Consider the following 19,766-nt stretch of genomic DNA (forward strand, 5'->3'; position numbering starts at 1 on the left):
AAAGAAGAAAAACTGTTATGGGATTACATAATTAACCATTTTGATATTTATGTTATCTCTGTGGAACAAATAAGAATTTCTAATGTCATAAAAAGTTTTGAATTATTTTAATGAGATTTTTTTGTTGTAGTAAAATAAAATCTACTAATTTAAGGAATTGGAAACAGAAATTTAAGCTGTCAGAATATTTTATTCAGTTATATGAAATACAAAATCTGACCAAAATTTCTTTATTACATTCAAAGGCATTATTGTGCCAGAAATTCACACCTTCTTTATAGAGTCAGCATTAGCTAACTAATTGACTTTGTATCAGTCATTAATCTCACTGAAATTATTTCATGACTTTTTTTTATCAAAAATTTAAAATTTCTATATCCAGTTAGCATTGGCCTTGGCACATTCATTCCCCTTAAATTATCAATCTTAATGTGACATTAGTTTATAACTGTAAGTTAAAAACTAATGTGACATTAGTTTATAACTGTAAGTTATAAACTAATGTCACATTTGGATTCACAGTAATAATGCTTACTTAAAATCATTCTATACCATGAAACTTGAAATGATGAGGTCTCTTGATTTCTTAAGCATAATTTTTAGAAACATGAGTCTAAAAAGACAGACATTAAAATTTACAAGTAGTTGAATATACATACATGATAAACTAAGACTCGTATACACAGCAGGAATTCAATGACGTATTTAAAGTAATTCAAAAAATTATCTTATTGAATTGTTGAAGTTGCAAACTTTACAGAAAAATGTTTTTACTGAAGTTTATAATATTTCAAAGTTTTTATTAATAAACACTAATTCAAACAAATTATAATTCATTAAAAGAAAGTTTGATTTCTTAGTAAATGAATTTTTTTTTAAAATTAAGTGCAACACTGTTGAATAAATGAGAAAAGAGACGACAGACTAAGAATATTATATAAAGCAAGTATTCAATAATTTATTTAAAATTATTCAACAAATTACAATTTTGAATTCTTGAATTTACAAATATTACAGAAAAATGTTTTAACTGAGGCTTATAATATTTCAAAATTTTTGTTAATAAGCGCTGTTATTAACAAATCATGATTTATTAAAATATTGAGGGAAAAAAACGTTTGATTGTTATTGAATAAAAAAAATTTTTAAGAAAATAAAGTATATTTTTATCATACTAACTCATTGCTTATTAAACAAATCATTCAGTCAGCCCTTCAATGTACTAAATGGCTTTTAAAAATGTAGTTATCATGCATTGCATGACTAAAAAGGTGTTATATGTTCTATTATAAAAATCATGAATTTTTTTTTTATATCTACAGATCAGAAGTTCTAGCTGTTCTGTAGTGTGTGGTTCTTGGAACACTACTGCCCACAGTAATAGAGTAACACTAAACATATAAAATAACACTAAACAGACCATAGCTGGTCCAAAAACCAGTTATTGTATTGTAAAGTGTTGGTTCATTTAGGGTTAAGTCTATCATTGTGTCAAACTACAAAATTTCACTAACATATTTTACTTTTGTCATGTTTCATTATTTAGAGAAATACCTTTCCAAAATTTATCCTTTTATTTTTATCAATCGAAGATCAATTAGAATCGCTCAAAAATATGTATTCCATTTTTCATTATTATCATCATCTTTTGTAGAACAACAACACAGGTCAGCATAACTCAGCATTTTGTTAAGATGGGAACATTACTCATTTTAATAGTCATGTGTAATTCTAATAATTTATCTAAAAATGATCTTATGATGACGATGCAAATCTAATGCATAGTTAACAGCCATTAAATTTTTTTTAATTCCATTGCCATTTAAGTAATTTAAACAATTTGATTGTTTTCAGATAGTTTGTCATCTTCAAAATCTGAGGAAGAAGAAAAGGTAATAAAATTCTACTTTAAAAATAAAATATTTTTTTCCTCACCTATTTAGTTTACTAGTTTTAATATTCACTGCTACATTTGAAGTTTATCTGTGTGATAGTGTATCCATGCCAAGGTCTGCATTTTTTCCAGACTATGGGAAAAAAATTTTAAAAAATTGACAAAAGTAAAGAACTAAAAAAGATAAATCTAATCATTTGATAATAAGTATTATACAAAAATAAATTTAATACATTACCAAAAAGTTTCTCTCTTCTATTTTTAAAAAAAATAGCTATTTTTATATCTACTTAGCATTCTGTGGAATTTTATAATATATAAATCATATTATTTAGGAATTAGTTTGAGTATTCATATTTAACTGCATTTGATAAAGATAATATGCTGTTAAGAATTCAGTATGTGATTTGCAGAAGTGTAAATGTCTTGTATGTAATTTAGTACTGTAAAAAATGCAAAATTCTGTTTTGGCTTTCTGATTTTGGTGTGTCCGGAAAACGAGTCAAGTAAACTAACATCATATCAAGTAAACTAACATCATATCATCAAAGTAAACTAACATCATATCATGAATTATTCAATAAAAAATGACAAGCCAATGATAAATAACATATATTGATATATATGTATATGTTTTAATCTTGCTATTTTTAGTTTACCTAGAGGAAACGAAGGAAATAAAAATATGACCACTGAAGCCGACGTCTTCAGGGGGTACCTGCTCCGGTAGTCATAAAACAAAACCATTTCTAATTGAAGGAGAAGCAAATGCCTAAATTAACTCCCTCAGTACCTCAATGGTTTTTGTGACATTAAGTCACAGCCTAATTTCTAAATATCCCGTTTTATTAATCAAAATACTAATTTTTCGGCTTAATTTATAATTTTTGATACAGTTTTTATTGTCTTCATCTTTTTTCTTCTCGCCCCTTANTTAAGCAATTTGATTGTTTTCAGATAGTTTGTCATCTTCAAAGTCTGAGGAAGAAGAAAAGGTAATAAAATTCTACTTTAAAAATGAAATATTTTTTTCCTCAAATATTTAGTTTACAAGTTTTAATATTAACTACTACATTTGAAGTTTATCTGTGTGATAGTGTATCCATGCCAAGGTCTGCATTTTTTCCAGACCATAGGAAAAAATTTTTAAAAAATTGACAAAAGTAAAGAACTAAAAAAGATAAATCTAATCATTTGATAATATGTATTATACAAAAATTAATTTAATGCATTACCAAAAAGTAAAAAGTTTCTCACTTCTATTTTTAAAAAAAATAGCTATTTTCATATTTACTTTAGCATTCTGCAGAATTTTATAATATATAAATCATATTATTTAGGAATTGGTTTGAGTATTCATATTTAACTGCATTTGATTAAAGATAATATGCTGTTAAGAATTCAATTTGTGATTTTCAGAAGTGTATATGTAATTTAGTACTGTAAAAGATGCAGAATTCTGTCTTGGCTTTCTGATTTTGGTGTGTCCGAAAGACGAGTCATAGGAGTAAACTAACGTCATATCATAAATTATTCAATAAAAAATAACAAACCAATGATAAATAACATATATTGATATATATGTATATGTTTTAATCTTACTATTTTTAGTTTACCTAGTTTATTTTTATTTGTAGATTTGACTTTATTACATTTAGCACTAATTTATTATCTTCAATAAGATATAGAGAAGGCTGTATCCCCATCCTTTATATAGAGTTATTGATCGTTTGCTATTGATTATATAGAGCTATTGATCGGGGTTTTTTTCAGTGATTTAAATGTATGTAGATCAAAAATCTTATCACATGGCGGAGTGAAAATTGTCAGTTTAGACATTAATAAACAACAGAGCACTTAATATATTTCTATTGTGATAATAATTTGTTTTGCGTGACTGTAGCTACGTTAGTTTTAATGTGACTTTTTACTTCTTTTTTACAGTTTAACTGTGATACTGTTGTCCCAACTGATGAAGAAATGCTGAATGAGTTTTTAACCACCGAAATTTCTCAGTGTGATTATGTATTTCCAGAAATGTCGTCAGGCCCATTATCAGAGGATGTAAAAGAACTTGGTTTGTTAGTTGCAGAAGTGCACAGTACTGGTAAATATGTGAGCATATGAATTTTAGTATGTTTGTATGCATTTAATTTACTTTGAATTATTCTTTATCGCATTGGTGCCTCTTTGCAAAATTACCTAGTCCCTGAGAAATTGAATTTTCAAAAAAGTAATGTATATAAACCAGGTATCTGTCTAAGACTTTTTTATTTATTATTATTATTACTAGCTGCCTTTGGCGAACAGCTTGGTCCCTTTTCATAATTGTACAACATCTAAATAAGAATGGTCACCAAACCGGATTCCCTGTGCAACGAATACACAACCATCGGATTCACAGCGCATATTGTAATTCTTTTACCCCTCTTTCAATCCTAAAACTTTAATTAATTTTAAATATAAATTAACCAATTGTTTTCACAATCTTGCTGTTGCTTGTGCGTACTTTGGTTTTAATTTTAACTATTTTTAAGAGATATTCACGATATTATCAAAATTCTTTATGTATTGAATTTTAGTAATTTAATGTTTGTTCAGCAGTCACTGAATCACACAAACCTTCATGAGTCTGGGACATTTCAGCCTAGTATGCAGCAGAATAATTAAAATTATTTCCGTCTGTGCTGTGAGATAAGATGGAAAACTCATTTGAATGCTCCATTACGTACTGTACTACTTCCTCGCACACTTCTGGAGCAATAACTTGAATATAGTATAATATATATGCTATTGCTCGAAAATGAAAGCTCTCGAATAATTGATTTGACAGTTTGAAACACCATAATCCATGTTTGAAATTTCTACAACCATTATAGCGAGGATCAAAAATAAATCTAAATAATTGCTTCATGATTAAGTTTTTATTTTATCAATGTATAAAATTATTCTAATTAATAACTTTTCAACACTTCTTAAATTATTGCACAAGAAAACCTAACAAAATGAATAATAACTGTAATGTTGCTAATACATAGAGGAACACCCAAGTTTATGGTGTCATATAAGATAAATATGTGTATATAGATTATTATTGGAGCTCACTCATGAGTGCATAATATAACATGAAGAGATAAACAACTTAAATACTCCTCAACAGCTATACTTTGAATTGATAATTTAGTAACATTTTAAAAAACTATATTTTTGTTTAAATTCTACTAGTTTCTATTATTTTGTTGAATGTACTGATGACTATCTTAATTAAAATTGTTCTAAAAATGTTGACTTCATAACTTTAACATACTTAATATTTTTAAACTTTTAGTAATGTAGTTAAATAAAATGTGAAAATTATTTATTTTTCTTTTTGTTGTATTTTCTTCATTGTTGTGAAAGTTTTTTTTTTACTGAAAAAAGGCTAATTTGTTAATTTTTTAAAAAAAAATCTTAACACTAAATCTTTTCAATGTTTTTGAATTAGGAATTACTCATCATGCTGGGCGAACATTTGCAGTCTATGCAATTTCCGTGATTCACTATGGATTAGATGGGTCTGAAGAGAAATGGTTTGTGGTTCGTCGATATAGTGAATTTTATGATTTCCATGAAGCTATTACAAATAAGGTTAGAACTTTTTCCCATATTATATTTTATTTTATAAATATTTTTAGTAGTTTTATAAAATTTTGCAAAGCAATGTAAAACACTGTCTTATGAAAACCACTTTCAGTTCTTCATCAGCTTCTAACCAAAATTTAAATTAACTGTAACTTAAAAAGACGCCCGGTGGCTGAGCGGTAGCGCTTCGCGCTGCCGTGCCACAGGTCCTTGGTTCGATCCTTGGGCCGGGCAAGGCCGACTCAGCCTTTCATCCCTTCAGTGGGTCGATAAAATGAGTACCAAGCATGCTTGGGAACTAACACTGGGGGTTCCGCGTTCGGCTGACCACCTGACCGGAACATATGCTCCTGCACCCCAGAGCCCAAGGTCAAGAAAACTGAGATGGGCACAGTCGGCCTTGGCCCTCTTAATGGGCTGTCGCGCCACTGAGTTAGTTTTAGTTAGTAACTTAAAAAATTAAAGTATGATTTGACACATATATTTTTTATTGATTCACATACTGTAGAGGTCAAATTTTTAAGTTAATTAAAAATATCTTTATTTAAGTTTTGTTGAATATAACTTTTTAAATCTCTCTTTAATTATAAATGCAAAATTAAATCCAGTCGGATTTGAATATTAGTTCCTAAAAATCACATGATTTATTAAAACTGTTAAGAATTTTGTTTGCATCTTGATGTTTGAAAACCTAACCCAATCTATCTACTTGTCACTCGATTAAATAATAATTTGATGTATTATTTTGAGTTCATTTCTTGTTTATTTTAATATTTTCTTTTTTATATTATCTTTTTTTTTTCTTCTTTATTGTAATATTTTCAATGTGTCATACTGTTTTAAATGTAAACAAATATTTGGGTAAAAGTATTTAGTTTTTGAATAAACTTTTAGAAAAATAAAACTTTTTGTCTTACTTAAATTACAAATAATTCATCAATTAGAAAGGAGGTGTAGAAATTGAGAAAAATAAGAATAAATTTTATCTCAATTGAGTTATCAATAACTATTTGAAACTATTTAATATTCTCTGTAGTACCTGTTCTTCATAGCTTTTCTGTAAAATATTTTTAACTCTTTTTAAAGTTTAATGAAACAGTGAAAACTCACATTTAGTTTAGATGTACACTTGAACTTGTTAATAATGAGCCCTGATTTAATGAGAAGCTGGATTTAATGAAAAAATTGTAAATATTCATTTAGTTACAATGTCTATTGGAGTATAGCTCGCTTTTAATGGACAAACTGCTATTTTAGAGAGCAATATTTTTGTAACTTATAAAATTTCTATGCAATCCCACCTTTCCAGCTCAGTAATATCTTCGTAGAAAAGTTTCTTTGTGATGTTTTTTAGGTCAAAAATTTCCTTTTTTTTGTTAAAAATTATTTTTTAGCCATGAATCTTATCTGAAGCACAATAACACAACAGAGAGACAATGAAACAGTTTAAAACAAATCATCTAACTTTTATAATTTACAGATATAAAATAATAAATTGTTATATTTATAATTTAGTAAGTATGAACGAACTTTTATTTTTTCCGGATCCTGTTTCTTAATAGTACTTGGTTGTAACAGGCTATTTTAAAGTGACCCATAAATGTTTGGTTTCATTATAAATTTTAGTTTAAATTCTGATCTTTGCCATTGGGGATTTGTGATAATCTAAATATATTGAATTAGACAGAAATAAAATATTATTTAAATTTAAAGTTCTGTTCTCATGTCTAACAAAATCTGATTCTTATGTAAGTATATTGCACACCTACGATATGAGTGCTTTTAACCCAGTAGTACTTGTACACCAAGTGTTCAGTTATTATTATAATGATTTTAGCTATTAATAACAAGAAAAAATGTGTCTAATAAATTTGATTTTATTTTAGTATCCTGTTTTATCATCCTTTAATTTTCCATCTAAAAAGCCATTTAATAACCTAACAAGACAGTTGATGGAGAAGCGTCGCTACATGCTAAATGAATTCATGCAGTTTATTCTATCAAATGAAATTCTAGCTGTTTGCGATGGCTTAAAACTTATGGTATACAATTTTCTACAACCTAATATGCCTGAAAAGGGAAAGAAGTCATTCATCCGCAGTGTAAGTGTTGATAATTTAACAATCTAAAAGATAACAAAATTATAGTTCTTAGACCCTTACAATTTAGACTATCAACTTTCCTAAATTTACAAAACAAATATGTTATTAAGAGATTGTATTTGAAATTCTTGTTTTATTATTTAGCTTTCTTAACCCTAACATCAAAATAACTTTAGGTCCTCATTAGACCAATATTCTCAATAATGTTCAAAGGACCGATATTTCTCCGATGTGGGCCCTATATAGAATTGTTCGATTCACTCGATATTTTACTGCCACTTTACAACCGATATTGGCTTCATATGGAATTGTCAGATTCACCGATATTTTATAATCATTTTTCAGCCAATATAGGCCGATATTGACACTGCATAAGACCAATATTAAAAAATCTAGACATCCTAATATTGGTCCTTCAGAGCATGTTCATATAAGACCCATATCTAGCCAATTTTGAGCATTGGGTATAATTAAGGTATAATTGTTGCGTGGGAAGTATTTTCATGTTTTACAAAATTTAATTTTTTGTAATGATTTCAATCCTACTATTAATTTTTATTTTAATATTTTTTTAATAGTTTAACACTTGATTAAATTGTTCATAACAAAATGGATTATTCATTTGCTGAAATCTGAATTTCAGCTGTTCAATTTCAAGTATAGGAATTTAATTTCTAGAATTTAATTGTCATTTTCATTGTAATTAAATCTAATATTTCTTGGCATTTTTAATAAGTATAATTCTTTTATTAATAAAAAATCTTCAAGGAAATATTAATTTAATATTTTATTTAAATTTAAAGAATTATTTTTCATAAAAACTGCAAATATCGCATTTCAATTTCTAAATTTTATTGGTAACTATTGTCTCTTAAAATTGAAGATTTATGTAATTAAAAGTGATATTTCACATTTTTTATAATCTCATGGTTTATCTTTGAGAAAATGATAAATTTTATATTTGATTTAAATTTGTAGAATTACTTAGTATGAAAATTACAAATATAGCTGTTTAATTTCTAAATTTTTAAAGGTAGTAAATATCACCAAAATTGAAGACCTGTAAAATTAAAAGTGATACTTCACAAATTTTTATAATATCATGATCCATCTTTGAAAAAATATAAAGTTTATATTTGATAAAAATTTAAAAAATTAATTTGAATCAAAATTACAAATATAACAGTTTAATTTCTAAATTTTAATGGTAGAAAACATCTCCCAAAATTAAACATCTATAGAATTAAAAGTGATTTTTTGCATTTTTTTTATCTCAAAATAAACAGTTTATTCTAATGATCTGGTGTGGGTTTTCTCTTGCATGTAAACCAGTATAGTGTTGCCATTTCTCAACAGACAATCATATGACTTAAGCAGAATCAAAGTTCTTGTTGGTTATAATCATTTAGAGAAGGGAAAATAAATTTTTTATAGGATGTGGGTTATCACTTTTAAACATGAGGTCTTCAATTGAAAGAATAAAATTTTCATCAATAAATTATTTTCAGCTTTGAATATATATTTTATAAATATTTTTTATTTTTAGGTGGGCACATTTGTGACTCCTATAAAGACTTCCGTTAAATCAGTTGGGCAGTTTGCTCGTTTAGTGCCTGATACTTTTCTTGAACTGAAAGATGGTTTTAAAAAAGCTTTTCTAAAGAATAGCATCATGGATAATTCATCTGAAGAAAACCCAACAATCCCTAAGGATACACGTGTTAGTGCATGCAATTTTTCCCTTTATGTTTCTTGCTAGTCAACCAGTTAAAGTTTATGCCATTAACAAAAAAAGAATGCTGTGCCCTTTGTAATATGGTGTAGAACTTTAAAAAAGAGCTTTTCGAATCCGTTTTAAATTTTAGATAATGTAAAAATTTAATTTCAATCGCACTTCGCATTGCTTAAAAAAATGCATTGAATAAGAATCTGCAACGTATGTAAAGATTTTTAAGTCTGCATGATTTGTTAACTTCTAAAATTTTCCTTTGTTTGTTTTAAAGTTTAACAGTGTAAGTTTATATTACATTTAAATGTTTCCATTGCTTTTATTGTTTTTTATTTATTATTATTTTCTAAAGATTTTTCCTTCGACATATCACCAATTTGTGAAAAATGATAATTGAAAAAAAAACTGTTAGCAAAACACACTACAATATGAATAGACATTCAGTTCAGTTTAGATCAGTCTAATAAAAATGTGAAAAAGTTATGGGGCCTTCAATTAGCAAGTAAAGTTGTGGTTATTTACCCTGTAAGTCATATTTTATTATTTTTCATGATTTTGGTGCTCTTCTACTTCTAAAGCAAAGCTGCTTCTAGTGACAGACGTCCCTTCTTGCCCTCCGCTAGCTATGCTACTGGTGTAAGGTCTAGAGCTAGTTCCTTTCGAAAACTCTCGCATTCAAAGAGAGTTAATATAGACAGTAATATTGCAAAAGAGAATGATAGTGGAATCAGCTGCCACGCCTAGCTAACTCATGATAGCCATAATTTGCAACAAACAAGCAAATTTTCCTGCAAGTCTCCTCTGTTTAAGGGGTTAAAAAGCTATTGTATCTTTATTACGTATCATGGAACCTATATTATTATATTTCATATCAACTGAAACATCTATTACCAAAATACCAGTAGTTCCTATTACCAAATTAATTAAGCACCGTTGGCATCAGCAATGGCAATTTTTTAGAATTCTCCTAAACAAATATGTTACTTTTCGTCATTAATTTTGCTACCATTATGTAATTTTTTTTTTTTCAATTACCATTCATTTATAAACTATTACATTTTGTAGAAATATGTTTCAAATGCACTACTAAAACCAAGCATGTGGTTTCAAATAACTTTAAGAATGCTGATTTTGTGATGTAGCCATAGCATGCCATTCACAATAGTTTATTGAGCTAAGAAAATGAAATAATGAATAAAAATATAATGCTAAAAATGGAATAAACTTTTTTTATTGAAGAGAGCTGTAAGTTAACAAACATCATTGATAATATCTTTTAAATATTTGAATGAACAGAATCCTTAGCAGTTTAAGTTATAGCAATGGCTAATTCTAAACCAATGAGAAAATTCATTTAAGTCTCTCCTGAACTGATAAATTGAAAAGTTTATTCAATTTTAAAGACCAGAGGCTAAAATTACCCTTTCCACATGCTATCTGAATTTCAAGACGACGATTCTGGAATAAATCTTTTTAATTTTTTCAATATTATGGATTTGTTTATTTAATCATTAAATTCTAAAAAAAAATGCTATTTTTTTTCTTTGTTTTGTCAAATAATTATTTTTAATAGAACTTCTGTCATTTTATTAACAAAGTTCTATGTATTTCTTAGAATCATTTATAAGCTATAACAGCTATTTAGTAGAATCTTTTATGATTTTAATGACAGGGATCAACAAAAAATAGTTTTCTAAAATTAGTTAATAGATTACTAGCTTCATTTTCTACTAATTTGGTCAATTAATAAGCATTTTTTTAATTATTATTTTGTTAAATATAAAATTCTCAATGATTAATTGTTTCATTTTTGAACAGGCAGATGATATACCATTTAGAATTATTCTGCTTCTTATGGATGAGGTATTTAACTTGAGGAACAAAGACCTTTGGTTCCGTAGGCGAATAATGACTTTGTTGCGCCAAATTATCAAAACTATGCAAGGAGGTGCCATTAACAGGTAAATTTTTATAATTTATATTTTCTTTTCTTAACATTTATGCATTGATTCAATTAAAACTTGTTCAAATGAAATAGGTGTTCATAAAACTTTTTATCAATTGCCTAATTACTTTAGAAGTTATAAACATTATTAACTTTTAAATGAAAGAAACAGCCCAATATATTGGTAAGTGAAGCTGAAAAATTTTATTCTCTATATTTTCCCCTTTCTAACTTTTTAATTTTAAAAAAGACTTAAAAAGTAGTAGTTATAAATAATCAATAATTGTTCCTTAGTTTTTTTTATTTGCATTTGTTTTTGAAAAGTCTTCCAAAAGTTCTGTTTTTTTATTTTTTTTATGTATGTGGATCCCTGAGTACGATATGTTAAACAAATTTAGAGAAAGGTATAAGTCTTCATCTTTAGAAATAGATAAATCTTGATACCAGTTTTTTAGAATGACCTGTCAGAGTGAGAGAGAAATTTGTTCACAAATAATAGTGTATAAAGTTTTTTTTTTACTAAAACCTGCTAACTAAGGAAGTTGTTAACACCCATTGGGTGAAAGAAAACTGTAAGTAAATATTAAAAATACAATGCTTTCTTTTACTTTATAAATGATGGTTCAGTCATGCCATCTTTCTTTCCAGATTGTTTTCATTCATCTCTTTTTCTTCCATACTGTAATGCGGAAATAATCAACACTATTGCAAAAGATGTCAAATATTTTTCAAAACTACCTACTCTTGTTGGTATTCATTAGTGACTCATCAAAGTGATCTATAACAGCATGGGAAAAAAATTCTGTTCATGTTGAAATTAAATTTTTTCCATTGCATTTTGATATTATAAATACTATGAATGAAAACAATCTGGAAAGAAAGATGGCATGACTGAACCATCATTTATAAAGTAAAAGAAAGCATTGTATTTTTAATATTTACTTACAGTTTTCTTTCACCCAATGGGTGTTAACAACTTCCTTAGTTAGCAGGTTTTAGTAAAAAAAAAACTTCATCTTTAGATCAAAAAGAAAGAGCAGTTTGTGTCCATTTATCACAAAGAAATGACAATTTGATCATCATTAGTTGTATTTTGAGGATTACTAAATTTTCAAAACTACCTATTCTTGTTGGTATACACTAGTGGTTCATCAAAGTGATCTATAACAGCATGGAAAAAAATTCTGTTCATGTTAAAAGTAAATTTTTTCCATTGCATATTGGTATTATAAGTAACTTAAAATCTTCATCTTTAAAGATCAAAAAGAAAGAGTAGTTTGTGCCCATTTATCACAAAAAAATGACAATTTGATCATCAGTAGTTGTATTTTGAGGATTACTAAATTTTTCTTATCAATAACATAGAAAATCGGTTTGCCACGAGAGTGAAGATGGGCCGTGCTTGTCGGAAAGTTTCTGCATGCCTTGAAATTTTTTTTTTCTCAGAATCAGCTGTTATGAACATTAATCTTTCTTCCCCCTTAATCTTCATTTATATACAATATTAAAACTAGTTCTCTTAAAATAAATTATTGTTANAAAACATGGTAAAAATATAGATTTATCGTTTCTTAAGGGATACAAAAATAACATTTTAAGAAAAAGTATTTTGTGAAACTACCGTTTTTCCTAAAGTTGAATTTGTGAAACTACCGTTTCACCTAAAATTGAATTTGTGAAGGTACCGCTAAACGGTAGTAAATTTGGCCTGGATAGACCCCTGACTACCAAAACCAAACATGTAGTTTCAGATAACTTTAAGAATACTGATTAAGTGATGTAGCCCTGGCATGCCATCCACAATGATCATTGAGCTTAGCAGCTGAAATAACGAATAAAAAATAATTAAGCATTAAAGAAAAGGGAATAAACTCTTTTTTTTTTATTAAAAAGAGCTGTAAGCTAACAAACATAGATATTATCTTTTAAATATTTGAATGAACAGAATCGTTAGTGGTTTATTTATAACAATGGCTAATTCTAACCCAGGGAGAAAATTCATTTAAGTCTCTCCTGAACAGATAAGTTGAAAGTTTTAAAGACCGGAAGCTAAAATTACCCTTTTCACATGCTATCCGAAATTCAGGACAATGGTTCTGGAATCAATCGTTTATTAATTTTTTTCACTATTATGGATTCGTTTATTTAATCCTAAAATTTTTAAAGAAAACTATTTTTTTCTTTGTTTTATCCAATAATTATTCTTCATAGAACTTCTGTCATTTTATTAACAGGGCTCTATGTATTTCTTAGAATCATTTATGAGTTAAAACAGCTGCTATTTAGTAGAATCATTTATGATTTCAATGACAGGGATCAACAACAAAAAATATCGCTTATTAAAATTAGTTGAAAGATTACTAGATTCTATTTTCTACTAATTTGGTCAATTAATAAGCATTTTTTTTAATTATTATTTTGTGAAATGTAAAATGCTCAATGATTTATTGTTTTATTTTTGAATAGGCAGATGATATACCATTTAGAATTATTCTACTTCTTATGGATGAGGTTTTTAACTTGAGGAACAAAGACCTGTGGTTCCGTAGGCGAATAATGACTTTATTACGTCAAATTATCAAAACTATGCAAGGAGGTGCCATTAATAGGTAAATTTTTATAATTTATATTTTCTTCTCTTAACATTTATGCATTGATTCAATTAAAGCTTGTTCAAATGAAATAGGTGTTCATAAAACCTTCTATCGATTGCATAATTATGAAAATTATTAACTTTTAATTGAAAGAACAGCACAATATATTAGTGTAAACAAAAACTTTATTCTCTATATTTTCCCCACTTTAACTTTTTAATTTAAAAAAACTTAAAAAGTAATAGTTATAAATGTAGTAATAATCAATAATTGTTCCTTGTGGGTTTTTTTTATTTGATTTTGTTTTTGATAAGTCTTGTTTTCATTCGTCTCTTTTTCTTCCATACTTTAATGCGGAAATAATCAACACTGTTGCAAAAGATATGAAATATTTTTCAAAACTACCTACTCTTGTTGGTATACACTAGTGATTCATCAAAGTGATCTATAACAGCATGGAAAAAAAATTCTGTTCATGTTAAAAGTAAATTTTTTCCATTGCATATTGATATTATAAATACTTAAAACCTTCATCTTTAAAGATCAAAAGGAAAGAGCAGTTTGTGTCCATTTATCACAAAGAAATGACAATTTGATCATCATTAGTTGTATTTTGAGGATTACTAAATTTTTCTTATCAATAACATGGAAAATCGGTTTGCTACGAGAGTGAAGATGGGCCGTGCTTGTCGGAAAGTTTCTGCATGCCTTGAAATTTGTTTTTTCTTAGAATCAGCTTTTATGAACATTAATCTTTCTTCCCCCTTAATCTTCATTTATATACAATATTAAAGCTAGTTATTTTAAAATAAATTATTGTTAAATGTGTTACGGTAAATAAAGTTAGACTGTATACCTAAAATATCAAAAGGTTTTATCCTATTTTTTTTCTTTTAGGAAAATTAAAGAATATGTGCAAGGCCTGACTAGTACATCTCAAATTGCTGAATGGTTGAAAACTATATGGTAATATTTACTAAAAAACTAGTAGCCATTTGCAAAAATCGTAGCATTCATAATTTTCTTCCTAAAAACATGTTATTTATCTTACAGCCAAAGTATATGGCCTGATGGACATCTTAGAAATCCAGCTGCTGAAAGAGATTACAGTACGAAAATGCGAACCCGTATTGTAACAAAAATGGCCATGATTAGTGCCATTCCTGGTAATTCTCCTAAATCATTTATTTACTATACAATTTTATTATTTACTATACAATTTTATTACTATACAATATTATTTATTGTAACAAAAATGGCCATGATTAATGCCATTCCTGGAAATTCTCCTAAATCATTTATTTACTATACCAAAATAAATTGTTTAGTATTTTTACCAATGCAGGATTACGACAACTGTTCTAATATTCCACAAAATACATGTTTTTGACAAAATTGCCTAATTGGTTTTAAAATCAATATTTTTCAAAAAATAGATTTTTGATGGAAAAAAATTTTTTTTGTTTAAACATGCTCAATGGGTGCTCTTAGGTTTAATATGTATATTTCTAAATTATTTATGTTAGGTAGTTGTGTTCTACTAACTTTTAAAACTGTAAAATTAACTAAAATATAGAGTAAAAAGTTTATTTTCTGTACTTACTTCTATGTATTACAGGGTTCCCTCGGTCCTTAAAAACTGCTTAATTTTTATTTTGGAAAATAAGGACTCTTAATAGTACTTAATTATGGTATAAGGTTTTTAAAAGTCCTTAATTTTTCAGCATTACTATACCCTGTAACAAAATTGCAGTGACAAGGCGACATTGGTCCAGAACTTTGCAAACTCAATTTACGCCAAGAGTATCATAAAACTGTGTGGTGTTTGATTGTATTTTTGGCAGTTATTGATATTGATTTTATTCCGGCTTTAAAATGTTCCGATATATTTTAGACACAATGTATATTTTAGACCAACCAATGTATATTTAATTCCGATATATTTTAGACATATTTTGGCGTAATGATTCAATTATATTTCTATCAATTTTTTGTCAGTGATTGCTATCAATTTCCACAAAGTTTAAAATCCAATATTTTAACCTGCGATCTTATTTATTATAACAACCGAAACACTTATTTGACCTTCTCTTTTTTAAAGAGTCCTATTTGCGTGATTTCATCGTCGATCTTTTTATTAATTAAATTTTTTGTACTTCCTGCTATGTATTAGAATTTATTATTTTCTTTTAGGAATTTAATGATTTAGTTTTAAGCCTCTGATTTTTAAATTATACCAATTTGTTACCTTCTTATAGAGGGTTAATCCAAAATAACTTATTTACTAACAGATTTCGCACAAAGATCCAGAACCTTAAAAAAAAAATTTTTTTAACTGAACCTCAAAAATGAACCCTTTATTAAAAACCAAGCCCCAAAAATTACTCTTGTTAACTACAAATGAACCTTTAACAAAGGTATAAATTTTGATAATGATAATTTCAAAAAGCGATTTTTGTATTATGCATAAATAATGTTCAATTTTCTTTTTATGCTTATATCTCAAAAATTAATTTTCATATACGTGGAAATATGTATTCTTGTGTGAATTATTCATAAAACTGTATTTAAAACTACCAAAAAAACTTGCAGTAAAAATATGTGATGTCTTCTAACAATCGTCAAATTAGTTTGTTTCAGATTTTCAGTATTTAAATGTTTATAAAATCTTATAATGTGGTTTTTGTAAAAATATATATTTCACAAGATTTAACCTAAGTTTTTTACAAAAATAATTTTCGTAAAATATGTTTCTTACAAATTTTCAAGAACAGGACCCTGGGAAAGTACTGGATTTACCCCAGCATGTATGAGATCGAGCACTTGATAAAGTAATGAAATTGAATATATTTTCTTTTTTTTCATTTTGATGCAATGTGCATAAATATGTACATCTAAATTTCCAAATAATCTTGAAACAACATATTTCTTAACATCTTTTATCAAAGTAAATTTTTTTTAAAAAAGCAAGATTTAAATCATTTGGTATTTTGAATAAGTAAAATTTCTTGTACATAAAATAATCATCTCCTGATTTTAATGTTTCTATTGCAGATGAACTTAAACCCATAATTGGATACGAAACTTCTTTCAAGGGTGCCATGTTAGTTTTCAATGTATTTCAACACCCCTCTTTAAACCGTCGTCTAATTCTTGTTATATTTGAGAGCTTCTTAAAAATTTTATTCCCTCACACTAAAATACCAGAAATTTTGCGAAAGCTGCACGCAAACTCAACTTCCCTGGCAAACAGTCCATCTCCTTCCACAGACAGATTAAGTGAGGACCAGCAACCAATCCAGGACCGTCCAGGAACTCCAGATGTCCGAGTTGAGAATGCTGAAGTGAAACCAAAAGACACCTTAAGAGAGAAACCCATCAAGGGACCAAAGGACACACCAAATGAGAAGTCAACCAAAGATTCAAAAAGTAAACTATCCTTCCAGTGCCTATCTCCAAATACTGTCTCTAGTCCAAAGGTGAAAAAAAGAAAAAAGTCTGTAGAATCAGCTGTATTCTACATGGATTTGCCAAAAGAGGATGATAAGGTTATTCTTCCACTAGATAGATGACGATTAATTTATTCGAAGTACCATCTATTTTATACGCTATCAGTAGGGACCAATTTTATTTACTCTGGCAATTATTTTCTATGTATTCATCGTTTGCAGTTATAGTGGTTCCTATTTATGTATGTGTCATGCTCTTCCACAATTTAAGGATTACAACATATTTGATTTTTTAAAGCTTTTTTTGGGGGGGAGGAGCTTTTTTTTAAATTTTATTTTTACCCTTGAGCTTATTTAAGGATGTTTGAAATAATTTTATTTTAATGCTGGCTTTTAGATTAATTATTTTTGTTTAAAACCAGATGTTTCAATGTACATATAATTCAAACTGAGAATTATTAAATTTTCTCTTCGACATTATTCTACTGTCAAATTACTAATGTTGTTTTCCATTATCAAAATAATATGCTTTTTTTACATTCCTTTTTGCAGATTTTTCTTATGAGATTTTTCTATGCAGCATTAAACTAAATCTGTTTAATTGTGCATTTAGATTTTGGAGTACACATATTTTTCTTAAGGACTGTATACTACTGTATTCTAACTTTATACTTATTTCAATATCTATAAAATTACTATTATTATTCTTACTAACAAAAACAATGCTTATTTTTTCTCTTCTTATTTTGGTGAGTACTTGCTTATGTGGATATTAGGCTACTTTTTTATTTAAGACTTTGTTCAAGGTATATATTTATATATTCTTAAAGTATTTTTGTCTAAACCTATATACTTTTTCAAAAAAGTGTTTTTTTTTTATATATATATCTAGGGAGTCCATGTCAAAAATTGTACCATTTTTAAAACATGCTCTTTTGTCATATTGTTTATATTATTTTAGCAAACAGAATGGTATATTTATTCTTTCTTGGTAGTGGACATTTTGTAATTTTTTTACCAATGACGTTGTTTATGGTATTTTATTTATTTGTAACCCTGTTTTTTGTATACTTTTTAGGTATTTTTGATTAAAACTAATTTTTTTTCTTAAATTTAAACAGCAAGTTTTAATTTTGTTCTTTTTTTAAAATTAGTATTTTTGTCTTGTTATTTAGTGAATAGTAAAAAAAAAATTTTAAATAACTTTTTCATATTTTATTTCTTCTGTTTTTTTAATTAAGCAAATATGCTTTTAATGTTATATAAAAACTTCCTGCTCCTCTTTTTTTTATTTTTTTTTTATTTAACCAATATAATTAGTAATTTTTTTTCAATATCTTAAAAAAATGTATGTAATTTCCTAACTATACAATAAAATCAAAAATAGCTTTAAATCAAATTATCAAAGTTCTAACTATGTATTGCTATAAATAAAAGACAGGAGCAAATTTTTAAAAAAAACATTATTGCATTTCAGTAATAAGAAAATTTGAGATTATTAAATTTTAAAGGTTTTTGTAAGTTGTTAAATATTTTTAAATGTTCTGTTTAAATATGCTTAAGAATTTTAGCAATTGTTGGCAGCTTGTTTATTTAATTTGTTTAAGAATGTAAAATAATTATTTAGCTTTATCTTTCTGCATTTTTTTTCCTTCTTCAAAATATATGCATGAAGAAAAATGATCAAAAAAACATGCTAAGTTTATAATGTTAAATATTTGTTTTAAACTCACATTTGAAATTATTTAAAAGACCAAAAATGTTTGTTTATTGTTATGAAAAGTAGAGTGATTAAACATGCTGTGATAATAAAATCATTTTTACTACTGATTTATTCTTATCTTTTTAGTTAAAAAGGTTCATTATCGATGGTTATCATTAAGTTAGATTATTACAAAAGTATGCATTTTATTTTATAATGTTTTAATTGAACATATTTATTTTTTTAACTCAAGTCTACTGAAAAGAATGATTTGGAGTAAAAATTTACATTAGCATAACCCTTTTTTTTTATTCATTTCAAGGAAAGTCATTATAATAGCAACAAGTAACATTTTGTTTCAGTTAATTGTTTTGGAAATTTTAAGACTGCACAAATCAAAGGAGGAAATTAAAATCAAATTAATTACTTGTTTAATTAAGTATAATTTATAAAATCTATTTTCAGTTTTGTTGTTTATCAACTAAATGGCTTTCATCCAGAATGATTTTACACTGTAAAATGTAATATAGTGATTTTGGATGATGCACCAGTAAAATTCTCCAAATTTGCATATTAGTGTATCCAAGTTTTTTATCTTTAGCATGTTGCTTTCAGTTATTTTTACATTCAGTTTCAGTTAATTGTAAACATTCCTGTAAAAATAATGTTTAGAATTTTTCTAAGCTTGAAAATTAAGAATCCGAGAAATTTTTTATTTCGGATGTCTAAA

General features: G+C 26.8%; 1 protein-coding gene across 7 annotated transcripts in view; it reads left to right on the forward strand.

Annotated features, from left to right (window-relative positions):
• Positions 1-19,164, forward strand: part of LOC107438879 (sorting nexin-13) — a 41,914-nt gene extending 22,750 nt beyond the window's left edge. For 3 of the 7 annotated variants that reach the window (XM_043038853.2, XM_043038850.2, XM_043038852.2), the window contains exons 17-25: positions 1,855-1,892; positions 3,839-4,001; positions 5,379-5,521; positions 7,402-7,617; positions 9,164-9,337; positions 11,165-11,307; positions 14,783-14,851; positions 14,939-15,051; positions 16,940-19,164. In XM_043038853.2, the coding sequence (XP_042894787.1) occupies positions 1,855-1,892; positions 3,839-4,001; positions 5,379-5,521; positions 7,402-7,617; positions 9,164-9,337; positions 11,165-11,307; positions 14,783-14,851; positions 14,939-15,051; positions 16,940-17,457 (1,577 nt within the window). In that variant the 3' untranslated portion in view covers positions 17,458-19,164. Of the gene's footprint in view, positions 1-1,854; positions 1,893-2,851; positions 2,890-3,838; positions 4,002-5,378; positions 5,522-7,401; positions 7,618-9,163; positions 9,338-11,164; positions 11,308-13,757; positions 13,901-14,782; positions 14,852-14,938; positions 15,052-16,939 lie in introns of all 7 variants that reach the window. The other 4 variants (XM_043038849.2, XM_071177736.1, XM_043038854.2 and 1 more) reach the window with 2 other exon arrangements.
• Positions 19,165-19,766: the final 602 nt, after the last annotated feature.

This window comes from Parasteatoda tepidariorum, chromosome 2 (genome assembly GCF_043381705.1).
Source record: "Parasteatoda tepidariorum isolate YZ-2023 chromosome 2, CAS_Ptep_4.0, whole genome shotgun sequence".
In the NCBI taxonomy this organism is placed as follows: domain Eukaryota; kingdom Metazoa; phylum Arthropoda; class Arachnida; order Araneae; family Theridiidae; genus Parasteatoda; species Parasteatoda tepidariorum.